Raw genomic sequence first — 23,337 nt, forward strand, 5'->3', positions numbered from 1 at the left:
ATATATATACTGCATATATACAGTATATATATATATACTGTATATACAGTATATACATATATATTAGGGGTGTAACGATACACATATTCATATTGAACGGTTCGGTACGAGGCTTTCGGTTCGGTATGCATTACAAACCGAACGATTCGTTGGAATAATCCTATTACAGCATATTATTCTATTAGGTTAGATTAGTGCACATGCGCATAGAGAGTGCGTTCTTTCACTGCATAATTCAGTCTATTAAAATGCATTTAGAATGATCACAAAATTCAAGATATGGGGACAGAAAATTTATATATTTACATAACTTCATATAGTTAATCAATATCACACGAATAGTGCCGTTTTTTTCTCTCTCCAAATATCAGCATGATTACAAATGATTTTTACAACAGTTCAATAAACAAGATGATCTTTTAAGTGTTTTAATTAATTTCAAACATCAGTTGTCAACGTTTAATGTTTAAAATATCAAAACATTATTTATGCATTTGTAACTGCAGGTTAAAGCATTACATGTCCCTCTGAGCTGCATTAAACAGTGTGTGAAAGCATCTAAATGCCATTCAGATGCAACTTCTGTGTTTCCTCTGCATTACAAAGATTAATTTTGTCAATACTGACTCCATTTGCTTGGCAACAGCCCAAATGTCTTATTGGCTTATTAAATGAAAGAGAGAAAAAAGACTCAAAAGGTGATGCACATAAAACAAAAAAAGACTTTATAAAGGTAAAAAATGCCCATAAAAGGTAAAAATCAATTTAAACTTGTTGGAAAAGATTAATCTGCTACATGACAATAGGCTACATCAGCTGGAATACTTCAAACCGGAGCTGTTTTTGTTTTATATGCTGCTAAGAAGACACCCCAGAAGATGGGTCAAGTATAGCTCCATCATTGTTCGGAGTAAAAAATTTGTTTTAATAAATTAAAAAAATTGTAAAAATCAAGGAAATTTCTCTGGCATTTCTTTCTTTTTGCTGTATCGAAAACGTACCGAACCGTGACACCACTGTATCGTATTGAACCGAACCGTGATTTTTGCGAACCGCTACACCCCTAATATATATATATATATATATATATATATATTAATGTTCTAAAATAGAAAAAAGCCAGTTCGTTTAGAAATATTTCATATGTTTCTAACATGTTTCCTTCCTCTAATGAATTTTTTAAAACAAAAGATGTTGTGTAAATATTGGTAATGAAGTAGAGATTTGCCCTATGTCATCAATATCAATTTCCATCCCGTTAGTTCACTGTAAAGGTCTAATGTAGCCAGACTTTGTCTGTTGCCATAAGGCAGAGTATAAAATAATAAATAATGATAGACTGGCAAGCTGTATAGACTGTCAGTACTTTCTTGTTTACCTGCATATGCCGAAGATATTTGCTTCTCATTGAGGTGCTTCACCTGATCTTCCATTATAGATGTGAGAGGACTAGTTAAATGAAATCACTTGGGAATCCAAAGGGTCGGCCAAGCTTGGAAAATTATACTTTTCCTGTATACCTTGGGTAAATGTAAACATGTCTTTTAAATTTAAATGAAAGTACCTCAAACAAAACATTTCAATGTCTTTTAAAGAGTTGTGAACTTCACAAACTTTTTAAATGCAGCATTTAGTTGCTCCTCTGAAGCTCTCATTGCTGCAGTCCTGGAACTTGTAAACACAGCTTTTGTTTCCTGCTGGACCGTAAAGTTTGCCGCACAGTGGGTTCCTGGAGCACCTATAGAAGTCAGCCAGTTTGATTTAGAGTTCTGCCTTATGTTTAGTGTGCTGTATGCATCTGAGGCCCTGTCCCAAATGGCACACCAAACCCTTGCGGTCTTCCTCTGAGTCTGCACTGTGGTGATGTAGTGTTGCAAACTTGCCTCATTGCAGTTTCGGCAGAAGTGCACATCAAGGGCACATAACAACCAGCCGCAAAGGGGGCACTCACAAGCACACTTCTGAACTCTAAAATGATGAATGGACACCCTATGCCAGTTTACATGAAGTGTGCCATTTGGGACAGGGCCCGACATTCAGTGATAGGAGAGTGGGCGGTTCATGGGTGTGAAATTTGTGGCTGAGAACACCCCTTGACTTACAAAAGCCAGTTTCAGGAAATTACATTTCATCAGTGCATTGCAAGCACATAGTCCACACATTGAGCATACTTGTGAGCACTCTGTGCCACAGTGGTAACAAACCTACAGAATTAACTGCAAATATCTGTGCCAAAAATTGGCTGTAGAAGTTTACATGAATGCCTTTTAGCATTTAGGCAGTTGAGAATATAATGCATGCTTTGTAGCTACACTTCATATTTTTGCAGTGTCAATCATTTTAGAGTATGTTTCATGCCTTGGCCAGAGCATATTTTGGAAAGTCTTACATATGCATTTGCTGAAATTCTTTATTTACAACACAACAATGCTATGCCCACATTTCTTTAAAAGCTTGTCTGTTATCTGCTTTTTAGATATCACCCAAGTCATCCAAGACATCACCAACGTAAAACCTCGTCAGAAGTACTTGGCTAAGAAAGTGTTTAAAAAGAAAGAGATCACATCCAAAGGAGCTAGTCGACTTGAGGATAAGCCAGCCGAAGAATTTGAAGAGGACGAGAAAGGACTGATGGAGGAGCAGGGGGTGGGAAGCGAGGAGCATGTTCCTCGTGAGGATGTGCCTGATGGTGCCCAGATCAGCAAAGCCTTTGACACGCTCTGTAACATCATACGCGACCGCATGAGGCGGGTACAGAGGCCAGAGCCGATCGCTGACTTCTTCACCAGGGGACGCTATGTACTAGTGACAGGCGACTCTAGCTACCTGGACCCCTGCTTCTTTTCAACCACCCCTTCTGCTAGTCACGTCTACGTCACAATCCAAGATGGCATGATGCCTTATGATCCATACTGGAGAGGTACACCTTCACCTGTCCCGAGCACCCCTTCTGGACCAACACCCTTAACCCCTTCCACACCTTCAGAACCAGAAATGGGAAAAGACGATGGAGGTAGGAAGGAGGGTGGTAATGGGGAGAGGGGAAAATCCAAAAATGGAGAGCCACATCCAAAGACGAAAGAACCGGAACCGAGCCCCAGCCCACCGCCAGGCCCTCATGACGACAAAGGCCCCAGCCCTCCGCCAGGCCCCAGGCAGCCCTCACCCCAACGTGGCGGCAAGGGCAAGACCTCGGACGATCCCAACAGCTTCCAACACCCTCCACCCATGCCATCGCCCGGTTCCATCCCCCCTGACTCCATGACTTACGAGAAGGTAGAAGTAGTGGAGTCGGTGGAGAAGCTCTCACATGACAAAAAAGTGAAGGGCTATGAAGAGACAACCACAGTGGTGGAGACCATGATTGAGAAGACCAGCAGAAAGAAACACGCCGATAGATCCTCTTGAAACCTTTCAAACATTCCGCACGTTCTATCCATTTCTGCCTCGGACCTGCTCCAGTTTTGCCTCCTACCTGCTGTTGACGAGATTCCTAGTGCTGCGCTGTTAACTTCTTGCACCACTGCACCATTGCCTTTGGCCTTTACTGTCTGAAAACTTGGGAAGCCAAAAATTAAATGCCCCATATTCCCCCCTCACACAAAAAGAAATTTTGTAACTGAGAACCTTGACACAGAAAACATTAACTGCCAGTTTTAATTGGATTCACAGACTCTATTCCAAAACCTAGTGAGCCTTCTAGGGCACCATCCTTACTGAAACTGAACTTCTTAAGCGATTGATTTGGAACATTCTACCTAGAGCTACTTACAAAGTGCACAGGGGAATCTCTGTTCAACAAATGGTTTCCAAAGAGTTTGGTGTTACCATGTTGCTAAGCTAATGAAGTATGTTCATAAATTTATAATCATAAAAAGAGAGAGCATACAAATGGTAAATTTTTCAGTTTTATGTTTTATATTCTGCATTTTCTCTTGCTTCATCTGCCATCTTGGATGGATATTCTTACCCTGGGAGTGCCTTCTCTGCAAAAGACACTTGCAATGCTGCCTTAGAATTTTTCCACGTCTCGGTATCGTAGGAGGCAGTGAAACAAAAGCTGCCTACCTTTTGGAACAGCCTTATCATCGGGAGTACGCCTATGATACCTTCAAATGCTGCCTAGGTAGGCAGTTCCCTAGGTTGTGGAATAGAGCCATACAGCCACCCCAATTAACATATAGAGTATCACCCTCTCTCGCCCTTATCCTCAGGTCAAACCAAAGCAAATGTTTAGTTTTATTTGCTACTATTTTGTTCAATTTAAGACACCAGCATTGCCCACCACAGTCTTGATGTGTAACTCCGACTCAAATAAACATCAAACCAAAAAATCTCAATTTGTGTTTTCTGTGTGTAATCTGTAGTGCTTAATTTGTAAATAGCGAGGTCCTGGAACAAAGCGGGGTGACCGATCCGGCAAGTGATCAGAGGAGGGAGAGTTAACAAAGCATTTGCGCAATCACATTGGTGGACCAAATGAAGCGATTGCCAGCTTGCATCAGTTGCTTTTATAGTGCGAACATATACTCTAAACATCATGTTTTGTTTTTGTTTTTTTCCAACCCAAACATTTTTTTGTGTGTGTTTGGGTAGTTTTGTGTAACACAGCTCCTGGGACAGGACAGTTGCAACAACCCAGAGGTTGTAATAAGCGTGGGTATTTTGCATCCTCTTCAGGTGAGAGTAGTTCTAAGTGCCGTCGACTTGCATTTCTTGGGTAAAATGTAGGTTTGTGACTTTTATTTAATCTATAAAGCCGTTTCTTTGCTGTAAATCGTTTTATTATATGCAAAACAAACTACAGGGTGATATCAGTCACCTAAACGTGTTATATCGGTCTTTTGCGACGATTACTTTAATGACAATCAGTTCAACCAATCAACCAATTTACAGAGGTAGTTTATTACCATGGAAATAAAACCTCCAAAATATGGCATGGATAACAAGCATATCTAATGTCCTACTTTCATTCTAATTTTATATTTAAAGGGGACAAAGTAATTTATCATTATTATACATGCATTTTCATGAAATATATGCATGCTACAGGTCAGCATGACCATCTTTCATTGGCGTGAGAGGAGGATGAGGTGCCAGATTGGATTTCGGAGTTGCAGGCTCCAGGTCCGGATCTGGATCTGGCTTGTTCTGGTGTTATGCCGAATTCTGACCCCCGAAGCGGAGGGGTCTTGTATTAGCCTGAAGGGGTTTATTCTGAGATAACAACCGGCTGGATGTACATTATCCCGCTTATTACACGGCTAAAAAAAATTGTTTTTACCATATATGTTGAAATTAATGCTTAAGTTGTCCTTTTGTTTTCGTGGTGGTTAAGTGTTTTCAGTCACAAGATGGCGCCAGACAGTCAACGATAGCGGAGTGACTCGTTAAGCATATAAGTAGTACCAGTCAAGATAACTCGTAGTACCCGGATGAGCGGTGTGTTATTCAATTTGGCGGTTGTTATCTGGGAATAACATACCGCTGGATGGCGAGATAACAACCGGCTGGATGTACATTATCCCGCTTATTACACGGCTAAAAAAAATTGTTTTTACCATATATGTTGAAATTAATGCTTAAGTCTTCCATTGTAACACGTGGTGGTTAAGTGTTTTCAGTCACAAGATGGCGCCAGACAGTCAACGATAGCGGAGTGACTCATTAAGCATATAAGTAGTACCGGTCAAGATAACTCGTAGTACCCGGATGAGCGGTGTGTTATTCAATTTGGCGGTTGTTATCTGGGAATAACATACCGCTGGATGGCGTGATTGACCAATCAGAATCAAGTATTCCACAGAGCCGTGTAATAATCTGAGATAACAACCGGCTGGATGTACATTATCCCTTACTTAATGCACTATGAACTAACATGAACAAACAATGAACAACTGTATTTTTATTAACTAACATTAACAAAGCTTAATAAATAGTGTAATAAATTAATTGTTCATTGTTCGTTCATGTTAGTTAATACATTAATGTAAACAAATGACACCTTATTGTAAAGTGTTACCATTATTAACAATAAATGTACCTGTTTATGTGTACCTAATGTACTTATAATTCTGATTGGATGAGCTGTGTTTAAAATTGTAAAACTGCTAGCTGTTATCTTCTTGGAAATTATTTGCTATAATAAATCGATTTACGTTTAGCAAGTTAGACTTTCAACCACTGTACCCCACATCACCCAACCCGCTGGTAAATTACTGTCTTAATCACTCAGGTGCTTTAACAAACAGCTAAATAGATTTATTATATATAGACAATGCTATGAAATATGCTTTGTTTGGCCATAAGCAGTAGAATGATGTGCATTTCATCTCTTCATAAAATACAAATTAAAAAAAACTTCTCCTCACAAAAAAGAAAAAAAAAAAAAAACAAACAAAGAAATATCACCGCTCTGTTTGCAAGAGACTAAACTTTAAAGGAGAATCACACAAAATGATTTACAGTCACAAACTGTACAGCAGAGGTGGGGACAGCAGGGTAAGCAAGAGCATAATAAAGTATTGATATATTTGGTTTATATACATTTCTGTATAGTGTAAAAAAGGAACATCGAAAGTAAGATGCAATATTTTCTCGCCGGGACATACAGCGGTGCGAAAAAATGAATTTGGACACTCAAGTCACACATTATAGTCTGAATGTCACTGCATTTAAACACAAAATCTATACAAATGATGCTAGAGGTTTTCTCAGAACTAACTTTCTGAAGTACTGCTGCAATGACTTCACCAGCTGCTGTCCAGATGACTTTTAGTAGATGTTTGAACTGTATTGAAACCTGACAAAGGTCTTTTTGTAAAGTGTATGCTTATACAGTGTGCTTGTGCTGTTTTTCATTAATGTAAATGCCACTTGCTGTGATATTTGGCACAATGATGTTCAAACGTTTCCAAGCGCGTCTTAAGTGTCGAAATGGTTTTCGCGGCCGCTGTATCATTCAGAGAATACACTTTAATAGGAGAGAATCACGTCAGACATTCATCAAATAATCACAAGAAAAAAGAGAAAGCCGAGAGAGAACGGGCTAGGAATATACGCTAATACAGAGAGGATATTTTCATGCACGTGGCTAGTTACTTTTACTCAAAAGGCTTTTCAAGCTTCTCTCCACAGCTTCGCCTAATTCCTCCTCAAGCTCTTCTTTTTTGGACATGGCCAGTTTGGACTGGTAGTCCCGCACCACTTGGTCTATGTAAGGGGCACTCTGTGTTCCATGCAGCATGAGGGTCCACTCCTTCAGCACGCCGCTCTGCGGGGCTTCGCCCTGGAAACCCACCTCCAGCAGCCAGGCTCCTCGAGGGTCCTCGCCCCACGTGTGGGTGGTCATGAAGGGCCACTTGTCGAAGCCCACCTTGGAGTCGTCGTCCCGGGGTCGGCGGCTCAGCAGGATGGACTTGGTCCCCATCGGTGAAGTCATGTTGATGTTGAGGTCTCCGCGGCGGCTGGCGTTGACGGTGATGACGGCCTGCACATGCTCCAGATAGCGCACAAAGTTGTCTTTGCCCTGGCAGGCATCGGTCGTGACGCTCAGCACCAGTTTGCTGCCTGACTGTATTTTGCTGCACAAAGAAAGAGAGCGAGATATTATAAATCTTGCATGTAATACTGCTGAAAAAAAAAGTGTAAGCTGCGACCGACGATGTCTAACTGACTCATATGTGACCCTGGAGCACAAAAGCAGTCACAAGTAGCACAGGTATATTTGTAGCAATAGCCAACAATACATTGTATGGGTCAAAATTATTGATTTTAATTTTATGCCAAAAATCATTAGGATATTAAGTAAAGATCATGTTCCATGAATATATTTTGTACATTTCCTACCGTAAATATATCAAAACTTCATTTTTGATTAGTAATATGCATTGCTAAGAACTTCATTTGGACAACTTTATAGGTGATTTTCTCAATATTTAGATTTTTTTGCACCCTCAGATTCCAGATTTTCAAATAGTTGTATCTCGGCCAAATTTAAATGTATTTGTTTATTTAAGTATTTAAGAATAAACACTTTATAAACACAAAAATTGAACTGTATACCTGATTTTGTGGTCGAGGGTCACATATACAGACAACAGATGATATTTTATTAGGTGCACTGTATGTTTATGCTAAACATCCATGGATGAGCCTCAGGCGAGCTCTAGGCATCTCAAACCAGACAAGTGTCATGTTCTTCCATAATCACCTCTCCGGAGCAATGGAGATATGCATAACATCCTGATCTTTGGGGGGGAAAAGGCCATGTGGAGAAGATTTTTTTTGTAGGAATCAAACAGCAATCATTCACAAACGTCTCCATTTCAATACTTATGTTATGCATTTTATATATAAAAAATATCTAGTTTTGATTTGATGCTTTCAGCTATCAGTAAGAGTGCAGCACTCTCAGCACTCAGTGAAATGTGAAACAGACATATTTCAGAGTGTAAATGGATACTGAATGAGTAAAAACGTGGGATAGGACTTGTTTGTATCCATTAGGAATTTGTTTGTTACATAGAGAAATAAGGAGGGTTTAACAAGGAGAGGAAATCTGTTGCAGAGCACACATAAAATAATATAAAAACAATGCAAAGACAGACATTTTAAATAGACTGTTTACAATAACACAAGAAACATGCATTATCTTGTGAGACAGAAGTATGTTTAACTGTACTACTAGGATGCTAAAGCGTACTTCTTTTTCACAAGGGTTAAGAAAGATATAGTGTCAATTAATATTTCACACTGATTTTAAACCCTTCTGCAGACTTAAATCAGTGCAGAAAAAAAGTCTATGTGAGCTCGACCATTAGATGAGATGAATCTGTTCCCGGTGACATTTACAGAGTTCATATTAATTCAGCGAGATTAGCTAATAAACCAGTATGAATGTGAAGAGCTCTCTGGCCATAATGTACAGGCGTCAGGCTCAGACAAATGTGTTTCACTTACAGCTACAGAAATGTCAAATAAAATAATTACTGAAATGAGCATGTGTGCAAAAGCTGGAGCTCTAATGCAAAGCTTGCGTTTTCATTTCAGAAACAACCCCACACTTCTGCCATTCTGAGCTAGTGCCATTTCAATACAAGCAGCAAAACTGGGCCAAATATGGAAAAAAGTGATTACATGTTCCTCTATTTTCAATGGCGCACCATCCTGCTGCCAACAATTGCTTTGACCAGATGATGGGTTTTTTTCCCCTCCGTAAGGCTGCTTTGTTGTGGCCCGCCTCTACTGACGGTTTTTGTGCTGCTGCGATGATAACGGCGCAGGACTGGAGCGAGCGAGTGTAAAGTGGCATTATCAGAGGCAGGTCTCCCAGCCTGGCCCATTACGTGCTCAGATTAGTGGGTGTGTTTGTGTGCGCGTCAGTCTTTGAGAGGCTAGTGTTTCCCAGGAAACTAGTTGATAGAAATATCCAAAGGCCACACAAGAGGACACAAGGGTGTGGATGTGATGAGAAAAACAGTTATTAAAAGAGCCATGCGAAACGTCAAAGAAAACGTAAGATTCGTTGGCCTACTTAGCACTTAAATGTCAAAAGCACAGACTTTCATGTTAACCAGGTTTCTGGCAAAATGTTTTTCTTGCAATTCTAAGAAAAGTCTAAATTGTGAGATAAAAAGTCACAACTACCTTTCTTGTTTTTCTTTTTTTTTTATTTCGTGGTAGAAACCATGAATGCAGGAACAGAATTGCGAAATGTAAACTCAGAATTGTGAGATTCTTTTTTTTCTTTCTTTTTTTTAGATCACAGTTTCGTGTTTATCTCAAATTTTTTCTCTGAATTATGAGCTTCTCACAATTCTGGATTTGTATCTCGCAACTAATTTGTTTATTTTGTATTCCATGGCCTCCATAGTGATGGGTGTTATTTGTAAATGTAAGAAGAATCAATTTCATTCAGAAAACCATTGTCTGTTAATTCATAACAATTTATGTGCAACAAATGTATGCAACGTTACGCTTATTATCTGTAAAAAATTTATGAAGACAAAACACTAAACAGTACAATGAGGTCTATGAAGCTAAGGAAAAATACAAATAGGGTGTGAGTACCAAATCTGGATTTACTTATGAAAATTAGATTACCTGAACAGCAGTGACCTGATATTATGTAAATGTAATTAACAGCTTCGTTTATAACACATCAGTGAACAGGGAACTCTGAGAGACAAACTGAGCCATGAAACCAGCGAGAGTTAAAAGAAAAGAGAGAGTTGACACTGTGGGACTGAAATTCATGAATGCTGTTATTGATAGCAAATAAGGAGGAACGTGAGCTCGTGCTTTCATTTTAATTAGGGTTTAGAACAAAAGGTGGGCCACTGGGTGTCATTTGCTGCTTGTGAATAGCTTGTTTTTTTCTGTATAGCTTTGTGTGAGCTCTGTGACAACTACTGGAATCAGCAAGATCTCCACAAACAACAGTTTATTTTATCAAAAACACAGGAAAAAAAAAACAATACTGTGAAATATTAGCCTATTTCAATTCCTAATATTGTTTTTTTTCATATACTTTAAAATATAATATGCAGTGCTGAATTTTCAGCATCATTACTCCAGTCGTCAGTGTCACATGATCCTTCAAAAATCATTCTAATATGCCGATTTATTATCAATGCTGGAAACTGTTGTGCTGCTTCATATTTTTTAGAACCTGTGATACTGTCACGACTGCCTACTGTGGTGGAGACGAGGAGACGAAGGAGCGCGGAGACGAAGAGGATTAATATGAAACAGACCTTTATTTATCCAAATAAAGCACATACAGACAGGAACTCACGAGTAGGACGAGGGTTCACGTTCAATACAGGACAAAGACAGACTGCACAGACTCGAACTTAAATACACAGGGAAACGAGGATGATAACTAGACACACCTGGAACACATTGGAAAAAATTAGGACAGGAACAGGAGCTCCTGTTTTAATGGCTCAGGGAGCCATGGCAGAGCAGGGGAGCTCGGGAGGCCATGGTGGAGCCGGCAGTTCCGGGAGCCATGGCACAGCAGGGAGCTCAGGGAGCCATGGCGGATCAGGGGACTCAGGAGGCCATGGCGGATCAGGAGACTCAGGAGGCCATGGCGGATCAGGAGGCCATGGCGGTTCCTCCGTGGCATTAGCTGGCTCGGCCATGGGGATATGGCCCCCTCCCCAAAAAAAGGAATCCTGGGGGGCGCTCTGGAGGAGCGGGCACTTGAGGGCGCTCTGGAGGGGATTCAGGGACTGGAGCCCTCCTTGGGCTAAGCACGGGGACAGGAGCCTTCACTCGGCTAAACTCGGGGACAGAAGACCTCCGTGGGCTATACTCGGGAACTGGAGTCCTCCGTGGGCTATCCTCGGGAACTGGAGCCCTCTGTGGGCATTCCTCAGGAACTGGAGCCCTCCGTGAGCTATCCTCGGGAACTGGAGCTCTCCATGGGCTTAACTGAGGATCTGGAGCCCTCCCTGGGCTTCACTGGGGATCTGGAGCCCTTCCTGGGCTAAACTGGGGATCAGGAGCCCTCCCTGGGCTTAACGAGGAATCAGGAGCCCTCCCTGGGCTAAACGAGGAATCAGGAGCCCTCCCTGCGCTTAACTGGGGATCAGGAGCACTTCCTGGGCTTAACTGGGGAACAGGAGCCCACTCTGGGCTGGATTTGGGGACTGGGAAGCACTTACGAGGAGCTGGCTCTGGAGGAGCAGGCACAGCAAGGCGCTTTCGAGGAGCTGGCACTGGAGGGTGCTCTGGAGGAGCAGGCACAGCAAGGCGCTTTCGAGGAGCTGGCACTGGAGCGAACTCAGGGGCTGGAGCCGACACTGGAGCGAGCTCTGGGGCTGGAGCCGACACTGGAGCGCGCCTAGGGACCAGAACCAACCACCTTCTCCTCCTCAGATTCCCCTCTAGGCTCGGGGTGAAAGGCGCGGCTGGTGGGCTTGAGCAACCGCCTTCTCCTCCTCAGATTCCCCTCTAGGCTTGGGGTGAAAGGCGCGGCTGGTGGGCTTGCCGTTGCGGTGACCGGCGGGCTTGGGTCAATGGTGGCCGGCGGGCCTGAGAAAGCCACGGCCGGCGGGTTTGACTTCATAGCAGCCGGCGACCTAGGGACCAGAACCAACTGCATTCTTCTCCTCAGATTCCCCTCTAGGATCGGGGTGAAAGGCGCGGCTGGCAGGTTTGCCGTTGCGGTGACCGACGGGCTTGGGTCAATGGCGGCCGGCAGGATTGACAACGGCGCGGCCGGCGGGCTGGAGTGAGCGTGCGGCGGATTCCATGCAGCCGGGAGAAACAAACGGGAAAAAACTAAAGACTTTCAAAAGCGGAAATAAAACGGGGAGAGGGGGCGCCGCTTACTTCTTTTGGGTCCTGTATTCTGTCACAACTGCCTACTGTGGTGGAGACGAGGAGACGAAGGAGCGCGGAGACGAAGAGGATTAACATGAAACAGACCTTTATTTATCCAAATAAAGCACATACAGACAGGAACTCACGAGTAGGATGAGAGTGCACGTTCAATACAGGACAAAGACAGACTGCACAGACTCGAACTTAAATACACAGGGAAACGAGGATGATAATTAGACACACCTGGAACACATTGGAAACAATTAGGACAGGAACAGGAAGGACCAAATATGGGCATGGAAACACAAAACACGGAACAGAGACTGACAGATACTTTTTTTAGGATTCTTTGATGAATAAGAAGTTAAAAATAAAGAAGAATAAAGAAGTCTTTACTATCCCTTTTTATCGATTTAAGACATCCTTGCTGAATAAAAGTACTCATTACTTTAAAAAAAAAAGAAAGAAAAAATGTACTGACCGCAAACTTTTTAACGCTAGTGCATATAACACAATATATATATTTTGAATAAACACTGTTCTTTTTAACTTGTTATTTATCAAAGAATCCTGAAAAAAGTATCACATGTTCCAAAAAAAAAAAAATGAAGCAGCACAACCGTTTACAACATTGATTATAAATCAGTATATTAGAATGATTTCTGAAGGATCATGTGACACAGAAGACAGGAGAAAATACAGCTTTGCTTTACAGGAACAAATTATATTTTAAAGTATATTAAAATAAAAACTATTATTTTAAATTGCAATAATATTTCAGAAAATTACAGTCTTTTCTGTATTTTTGATCAAATGAATACAGTCTTGATGAGCATAAGAAACTTCATAAAAAAAAACAACAACAAAAAAAAAACATTACAAATCTTACTGATCCCAAACTTTTGAATGGTAGTGTATATATAAAAAGCATATTTTTGAAAAAAAATTAACTTTTTTTTTTTAGCATACATAGTTAAAAAAAGTACTGTAATGTCATTGAAAAGGTACAGAAACGATCATGTACTCTTTATCACATGTAGGTGAGAAGGTTGGCTGAATCCTGAATAATGGCTCAGACAGTCACAGATTCAGGGAACTCCTGCGAAATCAATTAAACCTTGATTTGTCCTGACGACAGTGACACTTGTGATGTGTTCTGCAGTTAGTTTCATGTCTGCGTGGAGGCATTCATTAGTACGTGTGGATAGGAGTCTCATCTCACTGCTTCCACTCATTACACTTCACTCACATCTCTCCTGCGCCGCTGCTTAATTGCTGTTCATGAATTGTGCCTCGTCAGAACTCCCACCAACCCTGTGTGAGGTATGATACGAGGGCTGACACTGTCGATGGAGGTTTTGACAAGGACACCTACACAAACAAGAGTGCGCACACACACACACACACACTCGGCGTAATTGCGGCTGTTGCCATAGCATGCAGTGCCCAGCAGTGAGTGGGAGAGCACTAATTATAGCAGATGTGAGAACGAGCGGCCGAGAGCAGCAGAGTGAGTGTGGAGAGTCAGGAGGGCGACACATGCAATATGTCTTCACACAGAGCACAGAGGGGGTCAGAGCGGCCGGATAACACCACAATCACACACAGGTAATGCATATCAAAACAGAGGCAAAATAATATTTAACACCAGTATGAATTCTGAAATCAAAGCTGTATTAATTTTTCCCCTCTGTTTTGATATGCATCACGTGTGTATGATGGCTGTAGCTTGTGTTTTAGGCACTCCAGGGCCTTTCACACTGAGCGTGGTTTAGTGATGTGAATGTACAACGCAATGACATTCTTGCATAAAAACTATAGATCCCTATGGAGCCATTCACACCGGGAGCAATCAATCGCCGTGCAACAAAGCGAGATTTTTTTTTTTTTCCACCCGCATGTCAAATATGGTCCCACTATATATTAAATGGCCTTAACTACTATGTACTTACATTTAAATTAATCATTTGGTACAATGCACATTGTACTTGTATTTAAAAAAATGCATGCATATAATTGCATCTGTAATTAATTTCTGTAATTACATTTATAATTACACTGTTGACCCATCCTTTACATCTTAACCCACTCTTAAACCTACCCATACCACCAAACCTGTCCCCAACCTTACCTGCATCCCACCTCAATAGCAGTAGTAGTGCTTTGCAATACAAAATGAACACAATAAGTACATTGTACTTATTTTTTAAATGTAAGTACGTAGTAGTTAAGGCCACTTAATATAAAGTGGGACTGATTTAAACTTTAGATCACTTTGCTGTTGCACAAAAGAGCGAGATTGGTGGCACTATAGCACAGAAATCAGTTTTCAAAACCAGTGTAAACATAGGTGAAAGGTCAAAGGTATTATATAATGTTATTAAATTAGAAACACCATTCAAACATAATTTAGAAAATTTGAAATTATTTGAGAAATTATTCCATTAAACTAAACATGAAATTGCTGAAATAGAAAGACTGAAATAGTATTTTCTTTAAAACTTTGAAAAATCACTTCTGTTCAGTGTAGGATAATAATGATTACCAGGCAATGCCACAAATAGTTTCTAAAATGTACATTTATGACCCCACAATGAATATGGCCAACAGGATATGATGTCACAGTGCTTATTTTTTGAATAATTAATACGTAACTTTCCCTACAAACCATCAGTGTGTGTTTTTAAAAGGTTTGTCTCCATAATCGCTTATTGAAATGTAAATAGATAAAAACGTTTGTCAAGAGAAACTTTAGGTTGGCTTGAGAAAGCCTAGCCTGAAAGTTTAAAGTAGTTGTAAAAGCCTGAAGTTTGAAAATGTAGATAGATTAGATACAGTAGATGCTGATAACATGTTTCTAGCATGTTTAGCATGTTTTAACATGATTAGCATATTGCTAGCATGATTAGCAAGTAACTAGCATGTTGTTAGCATGATTAACAAGTAACTTGCATGTCGCTAGCATGATTAGCAAGTTACTAGCATGTTGCTAGCATGATTAGCAAGTAACTAGCATGTTACTAGCAGGAATAGCAAGTGACTAGCATGTCGTTAGCATGGTTAGCAAATGTTACTAGCATGTCACTAGCATGTTTCTAGCATGATTAGCATGTTACTAGCATGATTAGCAAGTAACTAGCATGTTGGTAGCATGATTAACAAGTTACTAGCATGTCACTTGCATGTTTCTAGCATGATTAGCCTGTTACTAGCATGTTGCTAGCATGTTGTTAACATGATTAGCAAATTACTAGCATGCTTAGCATGTTATTAGCATGTTGCTAGCATGATTAGCATGCTACTAGCATGTTGCTAGCATAATAAGCAAGTTACTAGCATGTCGGTAGCATGTTGCTAACATTATTAACAAGTTACTAGCATGTCACTAGCATGTTTCTAGCATGTTGTTAACATGTTGTTACGATGATTAGCAAGTTACTAGCATGATTAACATGCTATTAGCATGTTTTGCTATCATGATTAGCATGCTACTAGCATGTTGCTAGCATGATTAACAAGTTACTAGCATGTTGGTAGCATGTTTCTAGCATTATTAGCATTTTACTAGCATGATGCTAGCATGATTATCATGCTACTAGCATGTTGCCAACATGATTAGCAAGTGACTAGCATGTTTCTAGCATAATTAGCAAGTTACTAGCATGTCGGTAGCCTGTTTCTAGCATGATTAGCATGTTGCTAGCATGCTACTAGCATGTTGTTAATATAGGTGTGTTCACGCCATAACAGAATGCCCATAATTACGAGATTCCAACTTGTAAAAAGCGTCCACGTGACCGCTGTACCACCTGACCAACGCAGGCTCTGTCTCGAAATTACGGTAATTACGATATGGCGTGAACGCAGCATATGTTTCTAACATGATTAGCATGTCGCTAGGACAGACAGACAGACAGACAGACAGACAGATAGATAGATAGATAGATAGATAGATAGATGCTGATAACATGTTTCCAGCATGTTTAACATGTTTTAACATGATTGGCCTGTTACTAGCATATTGCTGGCATGATTAGCAAGTAACTAGCATGTTGTTAACATTATTAACAAGTAACTTGCATGTCGCTAGCATGATTAGCAAGTTACTAGCATGTTGCTAGCATGATTAACAAGTAACTAGTATGTTGTTAGCATGATTACCAAGTAACTAGCATGTTGCTAGCAGGACTAGCAAGTGACTAGCATGTCGTTAGCATGGTTAGCAAATGTTACTAGTATGTCACTAGCATGTTTCTAGCATGATTAGCATGTTATTAGCATGATTAGCAAGTAACTAGCATGTTGCTAGCATGTTTAACAAGTTTCTAGCATGTCACTTGCTTGTTTCTAGCATGATTAGCCTGTTACTAGCATGTTGCTAGCATGTTGTTACCATGATTAGCAAGTTACTAGCATGATTAGCATTTTATTAGCATGTTGCTAGCATGATTAGCATGCTACTATCATGTTGCTAGCATTATTAGCAAGTTACTAGCATGTCGGTAGCATGTTGTTAGCATTATTAACAAGTTACTAGCATGTCACTAGCATGTTTCTAGCATGATTAGCCTGTTACTAGCATGTTGTTGTAAAAAGCGTCCACGTGACCGCTGTACCACCTGACCACCGCAGGCTCTGTCTCGAAATTACGGTAATTACGATATGGCGTGAACGCAGCATATGTTTCTAACATGATTAGCATGTCGCTAGGGCAGACAGACAGACAGACAGATAGATAGATAGATATATATAGATAGATAGACAGACAGACAGACAGACAGATAGACAGATAGATAGATAGTGTCACAAATCCGGTCTATGAACTTCAATTCACCAGAGGTCACCCTTCCATTACATTGACTCTCGCACTACACAAACTGTTGCATGTCATCCCGGACTACATATCCCATCATCCATTGCACTGATTGCACACAGCTGTAACCAGTCACACATTCACTATATAACACTCACTCAGATCCCTTTCAAACTGCTGAATATTGTATGTGCATATCGCTAGTTGTGATAGCTACGTTACGGAGCCAACTTGAAGTTTCATAGTCTTAGTTACTAGCATGTCACTAGCATGTTTCTAGCATGATTAGCCTGTTACTAGCATGTTGTTACCATGATTAGCCAGTTACTAGCATGATTAGCATGCTATTAGCATGTTGCTAGCATGATTAGCAAGTTACTAGCATGTCGGTAGCATGTTTCTAGCATTATTAGCATGTTACTAGCATGATGCTAGCATGATTATCATGCTACTAGCATGTTGCCAGCATGATTAGCAAGTGACTAGCATGTTTCTAGCATAATTAGCAAGTTACTAGCATGATGCTAGCATGATTATCATGCTACTAGCATGTTGCCAACATGATTAGCAAGTGATTAGCATGTTTCTAGCATAATTAGCAAGTTACTAGCATGTCTGTAGCCTGTTTCTAGCATGATTAGCATGTTGCTAGCATGCCACATGGATCCGCACGTCTCACGTCTCGTCAGCCCCGTAACAGATAGATAGATAGATAGATAGAAATATTAGATATTAAGTCGGATCAGTTAGAAAAGATATAGCAACTAACTTCAGATCAGTCTGAAGAGCTGGGCTGAGTTTGGAGTTCGTAGAGTTAAAGCTGTAGGAGGAGTTAGAGTCAACGTTTTTAGTAAGAACAATACTAATAAGTTTAAATAGCATTTCAGTAAGTTGGCCTTTTCAAGCCAACTTAATAATAAGAAGCTTAAATAGCAGATCACTAATTACTTGCTCTGACTTTGTGACCTTGCAATGGTTTTTCTTTTCAGTTGACGTCACAAGTACCTTTCATTTTTCAACCATTTGACTTCATTCTGGTAAAAATATGCACTGCTCACAATCCAGTCAATTGACTCTATGAACACCGACTGCATTTGTGCTTCTGCTAAAAATCTCAAAAAACTCTTCCTGTCATGTAACTGTTGGTCAAAAAATATAATACATTGTATACTTCATTAGCCACAGTAAACTTAACATTTTAGCGTATTATATTTAAACCATAAACTTTTAGTAGTTCCAGAAGCTTTAAATACCTTTAATGTGAAAGTGGATCATATCGCTTTGTCCTGTTGTGTATAACTTCCTCAAGATTTAATTTTGTGCTTAATATTCTTACAATTTCTATACACTGCGCTGCACTGGAAGTTAAGCGAATGCAAAAGTGAGTCAATTTCTGATGGATCTAACGATCCATTAAGTCACACTCCACATTTGTCTCCAACATCCTGTTCATACAGAAATATTACTGTCGGACTGCTGCAGTGAAATGGTTGCAGCAGCGTTTCTGTACAGTTGCAGTGGTTGTTTTTCTGAAGTGTTTTCTGTACTCACTGTATCTCCTGCACGGATCCAGCCACACAGTGGAATCGTTCCGGGACGGTCTTCCACTCCCGGGCCAGTTTGACCATTCCTCCGGCATCCAGCACGCCGTATCCGAACAGATGGTTGAACTCCAGGCCCACACCGTTCCTCCTCCACTGGTGCACCTCGTCATGCAGCTTGTTCCTCTTAGAGGTGAGGACCGTCAGGTGCTGCAGGTCCCTCCATGTCAGGTTCGGACTGCAGACAAACACAATGAAGGAAATAAAGTCAAGCCCAGGAAAGAAAATCACTAGCATGACTGCTGTTTGTCATAAACTTGAATCATTCAAGCCTCCTTCAAGCTCCCAATTCTAATAGTTATCATATCCATTCAATATAAAATGTGCTTTATTGAGTGAATGACTTCCTGCAAAGAGCACATAGCAATGCAAGAACAAAACCCTTACAGTTGCATATGGTTTCTCAAGAGCAATTTGCACAGAGCGCTAGGGGAAGCGGATGCAGACTACTGGGACCATTGATTCTAGAGATAAGACAGTAAGACTAAACTCATATATGAGGCATGAGGTTTATATTTTATTAATACACAGCTCTCTGGAATACTGGAACCCTTAGCGATTGTAGGAAAATGGCTTGGAGGTCTTCAGTATTGCTTTTATGGTGAACTCTGATACATGGACAGAAGCTCAGAAGTCTCAAGTCAAATCAAGACAACTAAAACGAAGAGTGAGAAAAGCCGGATCAAGCTGCGGAAGCAGCGACAGCTCTTTTCTTTCGTATAGTCTGAGAGTAACAGATGATCAAAAAAGAAAAAAATGCAAGGTGAGGACTTGATTCTGTGCATCGGTTGTTGATTGGATGTTGAGATGTGGGTGTGGCTCTCAAAAACAGAGGCGGAGTTTAAGAGCACTAAATGATTGGAGAAGTTCTGTTTGCGTCATTAAAGAGAAGTCTGTCATTTCACTGGAAGATCCAGCTATGACATTTTGATATTAAAAACATGAACCATGCACCGATGGACTTAATGTAACTTAATGTTGTGTTATTGTTGCAGTTTTCATCTAGTTGTTGGGTTAAGTGATTTCTGTGTGGTAATGGATTATTTTGTTGGTATGTAACTGTGTACTTACAGTGTACTTTAAACTCCCAGCCATATCAGGACTGGACTGGTAATCTGGCAATCATGCAGGGACAGCTGCCCATTGGGTTGCATTGTATTGCTTCAACCCTGGAAATATTGGGAAGTATTGCAAAGTCTATAAACAGGCCAGAGGCAGGACACGAGAATCAACGCGCTAGCAGAGAAAGCACAGCAAGCTCACTGTTCACGATGCTTGAAATATTCAAAGAAAACCCTAAATACTATACTGGGGGTGGGAGTTCATATGAATGTATCTCTGAAGGGAACTGACTGTCGTCAGAAAAGTTTTGATGGCATTTTCTTTTCATCTCACCTCCATATAATGCTTATTAATGTAGTGTTAATAAGCATACCTCTGCTTTGTTTACAGCGATGACCAAGGAAACGCTGTATTGTGACTGTTGCACAAACGCCACCTACTGGCAGAGGATGAATTGGCATTTTTAGCATACTTTGACAATTTTGAAATGATACAATATAATTTAAATAAAAAGTAACTACTCATGCATCTTTGATTGGATTGTGATTAAAATGCAGTGGTGGCCTCTAATTTCAAATGGCTGCAAATCTTGTTCATTTACTCTTTCATTCTTTCTTCTCTTTTGGTTAAAGAAAAAAAACAAAAAACGGCAGTCGGTTCTGATCATAGTGGGCCGCTTGGACCGAAAATGCCAAGGCTGATTTTTTGTTCCAGTCCAGCCCTGAGCCATACTGCACTACACTCCTCTGAGTACTGCTGAAATATACAAACACATGCAAATAAGCTGCCATTTACAATGTGTATTTACATTTGGCTGAACAAAGAGACCTGCTCACTCGCCACCTACATCATTATTTAGTACTGAGCAAACACAAAGACTTTACACAGGGAAGGCCATGTCAACAGTTATTAACACCAGTCCTGACACCGTAACATCCTACTGAAATGTGTGAACGGACGCAGAAATGATGTGGCAAAACGGCCTTTTCCCCACCAGTCGCTCCTTACAAAGCTTTCTCAATCAAGTGTAATGAACACGGTTGCTGTTGAGATCACTGTCTGTTCCTCCACCTCGAGATCATGCTCTTCTGACTGTGTGACTGTCCTTCTTCATTTGTACTTGTAAACTGTTCTTAATCTCAGTCTGTTTGTTGCACATTTAGGGCTTGTATCTAATTTAAGCGCTTTGAGTACCCAGAAAAGCACTATAGAAATGTAAAGAATCATTATTATAATTATTATTATTATTAATTAGGATTTACATATTTTTTTTTTTTTTGCATTTTGCCTTGAGTTAAAAAGTATTTTCTTTTGTTTGATCTTATGGTCACTTTGAGTTGAAACTGGTATTACATTTGGGTGTTTTGATTTGGTAGTGATGCATAACATGTACACTGACTTTTCCATCAACATTTTAGGTTCAAACTTATATGAATTTATAAAACTGATAATATAATGGAGAGTGTGTAGGGAAAGTTCTGTGACTTGCATTTGCTGTCATGCTTGTATTTAAATAACAATAAAAATCAATAAAAGTCAGAGAATTTTGCCAATCAATGCACTACTCCCGGCTTCAGAAAACTGCATCCCTGCATAGGCTTGTTAGGAAACCACATGGCAAGATTATTTACAACAAGGTGCTAATGTTGGTGTGTGTGTTTATGTGGTACATTTTATAATGAAGTAATAATAATAAGAAAACAATACAATATGACCCCTTTAAAAGAAATAGTCATAGCTAGTGATGTCAAAATTAGCGTGTTAATGCAGGCAATTCATTTTTCTAGTTTAACAGCATTAAAATATTTTAACGCAGGGATGGGGCTAGCATTGGCCACCCTACTCACAACTGCTGCTTGTTTTTTTGTTTTTTTTCTTGATAAGAACTGCATTTATTTAGATGCAGAACATCTTTAAGAGCACATCAAACGAGAGACTTTTTGCCTCAGCGACAGTTGCGAGTCAAACCTGCATGAAGTTCAGCAGCGGCAGCTCTTAAAGTAATAGCAGCCAAATAATCTAAAAACCAGCTGCTGTGATGCCTCTTCTTTTTTCAACAAAAGAAAAAAAGAGGAAATCAATAATTTTTGTAAATTGAAGGATTCATCTATATTTAATTTAGAATTTAGTGTTTGATAACTTTATTCCATTTCTGTATATTTCCTACTTGCTGAAGGGCACAGATAAATATGACATTTATTATAATGGGATTATGTGAAGATTGTTATTTTTTTAAAGTCTAATCATTGTTAAAATTGACAGCTCTCAATTATACTGTAATGTTGAATGGCTATAGTCAATGGTTACATATTAGGAAAAATTTCCTAGAAACATCAATAGTATTGATATCAGAGATACTCACCTTCAGTCATAAAAAATATGCCATTAAACAAATATTTAAAACATACTGTCTTTGTGTTGCATCTACATTAATTTGGGGATTGAATGTGAAATTAATTCAATATAAAAATGTATTTAAAAACTTTAATGTTAGGTGGGATTAATCACAATTAATTTCAGAAAAAAAATGTGCGATTAATTCGTTTTTTTTTTTTATCGATTGACGGCACTAGTCATAGCTCTTTGTATATTTATTTCAGTCAGTGTGGATCCCCTTGACATGAAATATCGAGTCTTGAGCTTCCAGTGGTGGACAGGAACGGAGTAGCTTTACTTCGTTACTGTACTTAAGCACATTTTTCAAGTATCTGTACTTTACTGGAGTAGTTTTATTTTGAGTAACTTTTACTTTTACTTCACTACATTCCAAAGCATAAGATCGTACTTTTTACTTCACTACATTTCATAAAACGTATCGTTACTCCTTATAATATATCACGTCTGTTTTTATATTGTTTGTCAGCACACATAGCCTACGTTACTATGTATCTGGATCAACTAGCCGAGTAGACAAATATAAATGTTTATTCATAACCATGCTGAAAATAAGTCAATGTTAACTGATGTTAACTGTCTAGCTAACAAGCTTGCTGGTGCTAAATTGAGGTAATTTAAAAAAAAATATATTCCAAATATTTTTATTCAACCACCTAGATAGATTACATCTGAGGGAAAAAGAAAGGATGTGATGTTCAGAACATGGTAACTACAGTAATTATCAAAGTGGGAAGTGATGCCCTCTGGGGGCATTTGGCCAGGGGTGTTTTTACAGCACAGACAAGGTTTGAGAAGAAAAAAATCATTATGAAAATATTATTATATTTTCCTTATTATATTCATTATTTCCTTATTGGTTATTTTGGGAAAATCCCAGGTATTTTGAGCAGTAGGATTATAAAAAAATATATATGCTAATATAAAAGTAGCCTATGTAAAACTGCAAAATAAACATTCATCTATCGGTACTTTTTACTTAAGTACATAAAAAATCAAGTACTTTTGTACTTTCACTCGAGTAAAATTGAAAACTGAGTACTTTTACTTTTACTGGAGTAATATTTTATAATACGGATCTGTACTTTTACTCAAGTTCATGATTTGTGTACTTCGTCCACCACTGATATT

The 23,337-nt window shown here is 39.6% G+C and overlaps 2 protein-coding genes across 2 annotated transcripts in view; one reads left to right on the forward strand and one right to left on the reverse strand.

Moving 5' to 3' along the window:
* The window catches only part of LOC107727893 (filensin-like), a 34,421-nt gene extending 30,081 nt beyond the window's left edge, over window positions 1–4,340 (forward strand). Inside the window, exon 8 of the mRNA XM_016537930.1 lies at window positions 2,477–4,340. Within this exon, the coding sequence (XP_016393416.1) occupies window positions 2,477–3,408 (932 nt within the window). The 3' untranslated portion in view covers window positions 3,409–4,340. The remainder of the gene's footprint in view (window positions 1–2,476) is intronic.
* A 1,813-nt stretch (window positions 4,341–6,153) lies between these two features.
* LOC107727889 (neuroendocrine convertase 2-like) overlaps window positions 6,154–23,337 on the reverse strand; it is a 69,757-nt gene continuing 52,573 nt past the window's right edge. Inside the window, exons 11-12 of the mRNA XM_016537926.1 lie at window positions 18,701–18,928; window positions 6,154–7,583 (exon numbers count right to left, since the gene is read on the reverse strand). Of these exons, the coding sequence (XP_016393412.1) occupies window positions 7,094–7,583; window positions 18,701–18,928 (718 nt within the window). The 3' untranslated portion in view covers window positions 6,154–7,093. The remainder of the gene's footprint in view (window positions 7,584–18,700; window positions 18,929–23,337) is intronic.

Source organism: Sinocyclocheilus rhinocerous, unplaced genomic scaffold, assembly GCF_001515625.1.
Source record: "Sinocyclocheilus rhinocerous isolate Xijiao unplaced genomic scaffold, SAMN03320098_v1.1 scaffold1539, whole genome shotgun sequence".
Lineage (NCBI taxonomy): Eukaryota > Metazoa > Chordata > Actinopteri > Cypriniformes > Cyprinidae > Sinocyclocheilus > Sinocyclocheilus rhinocerous.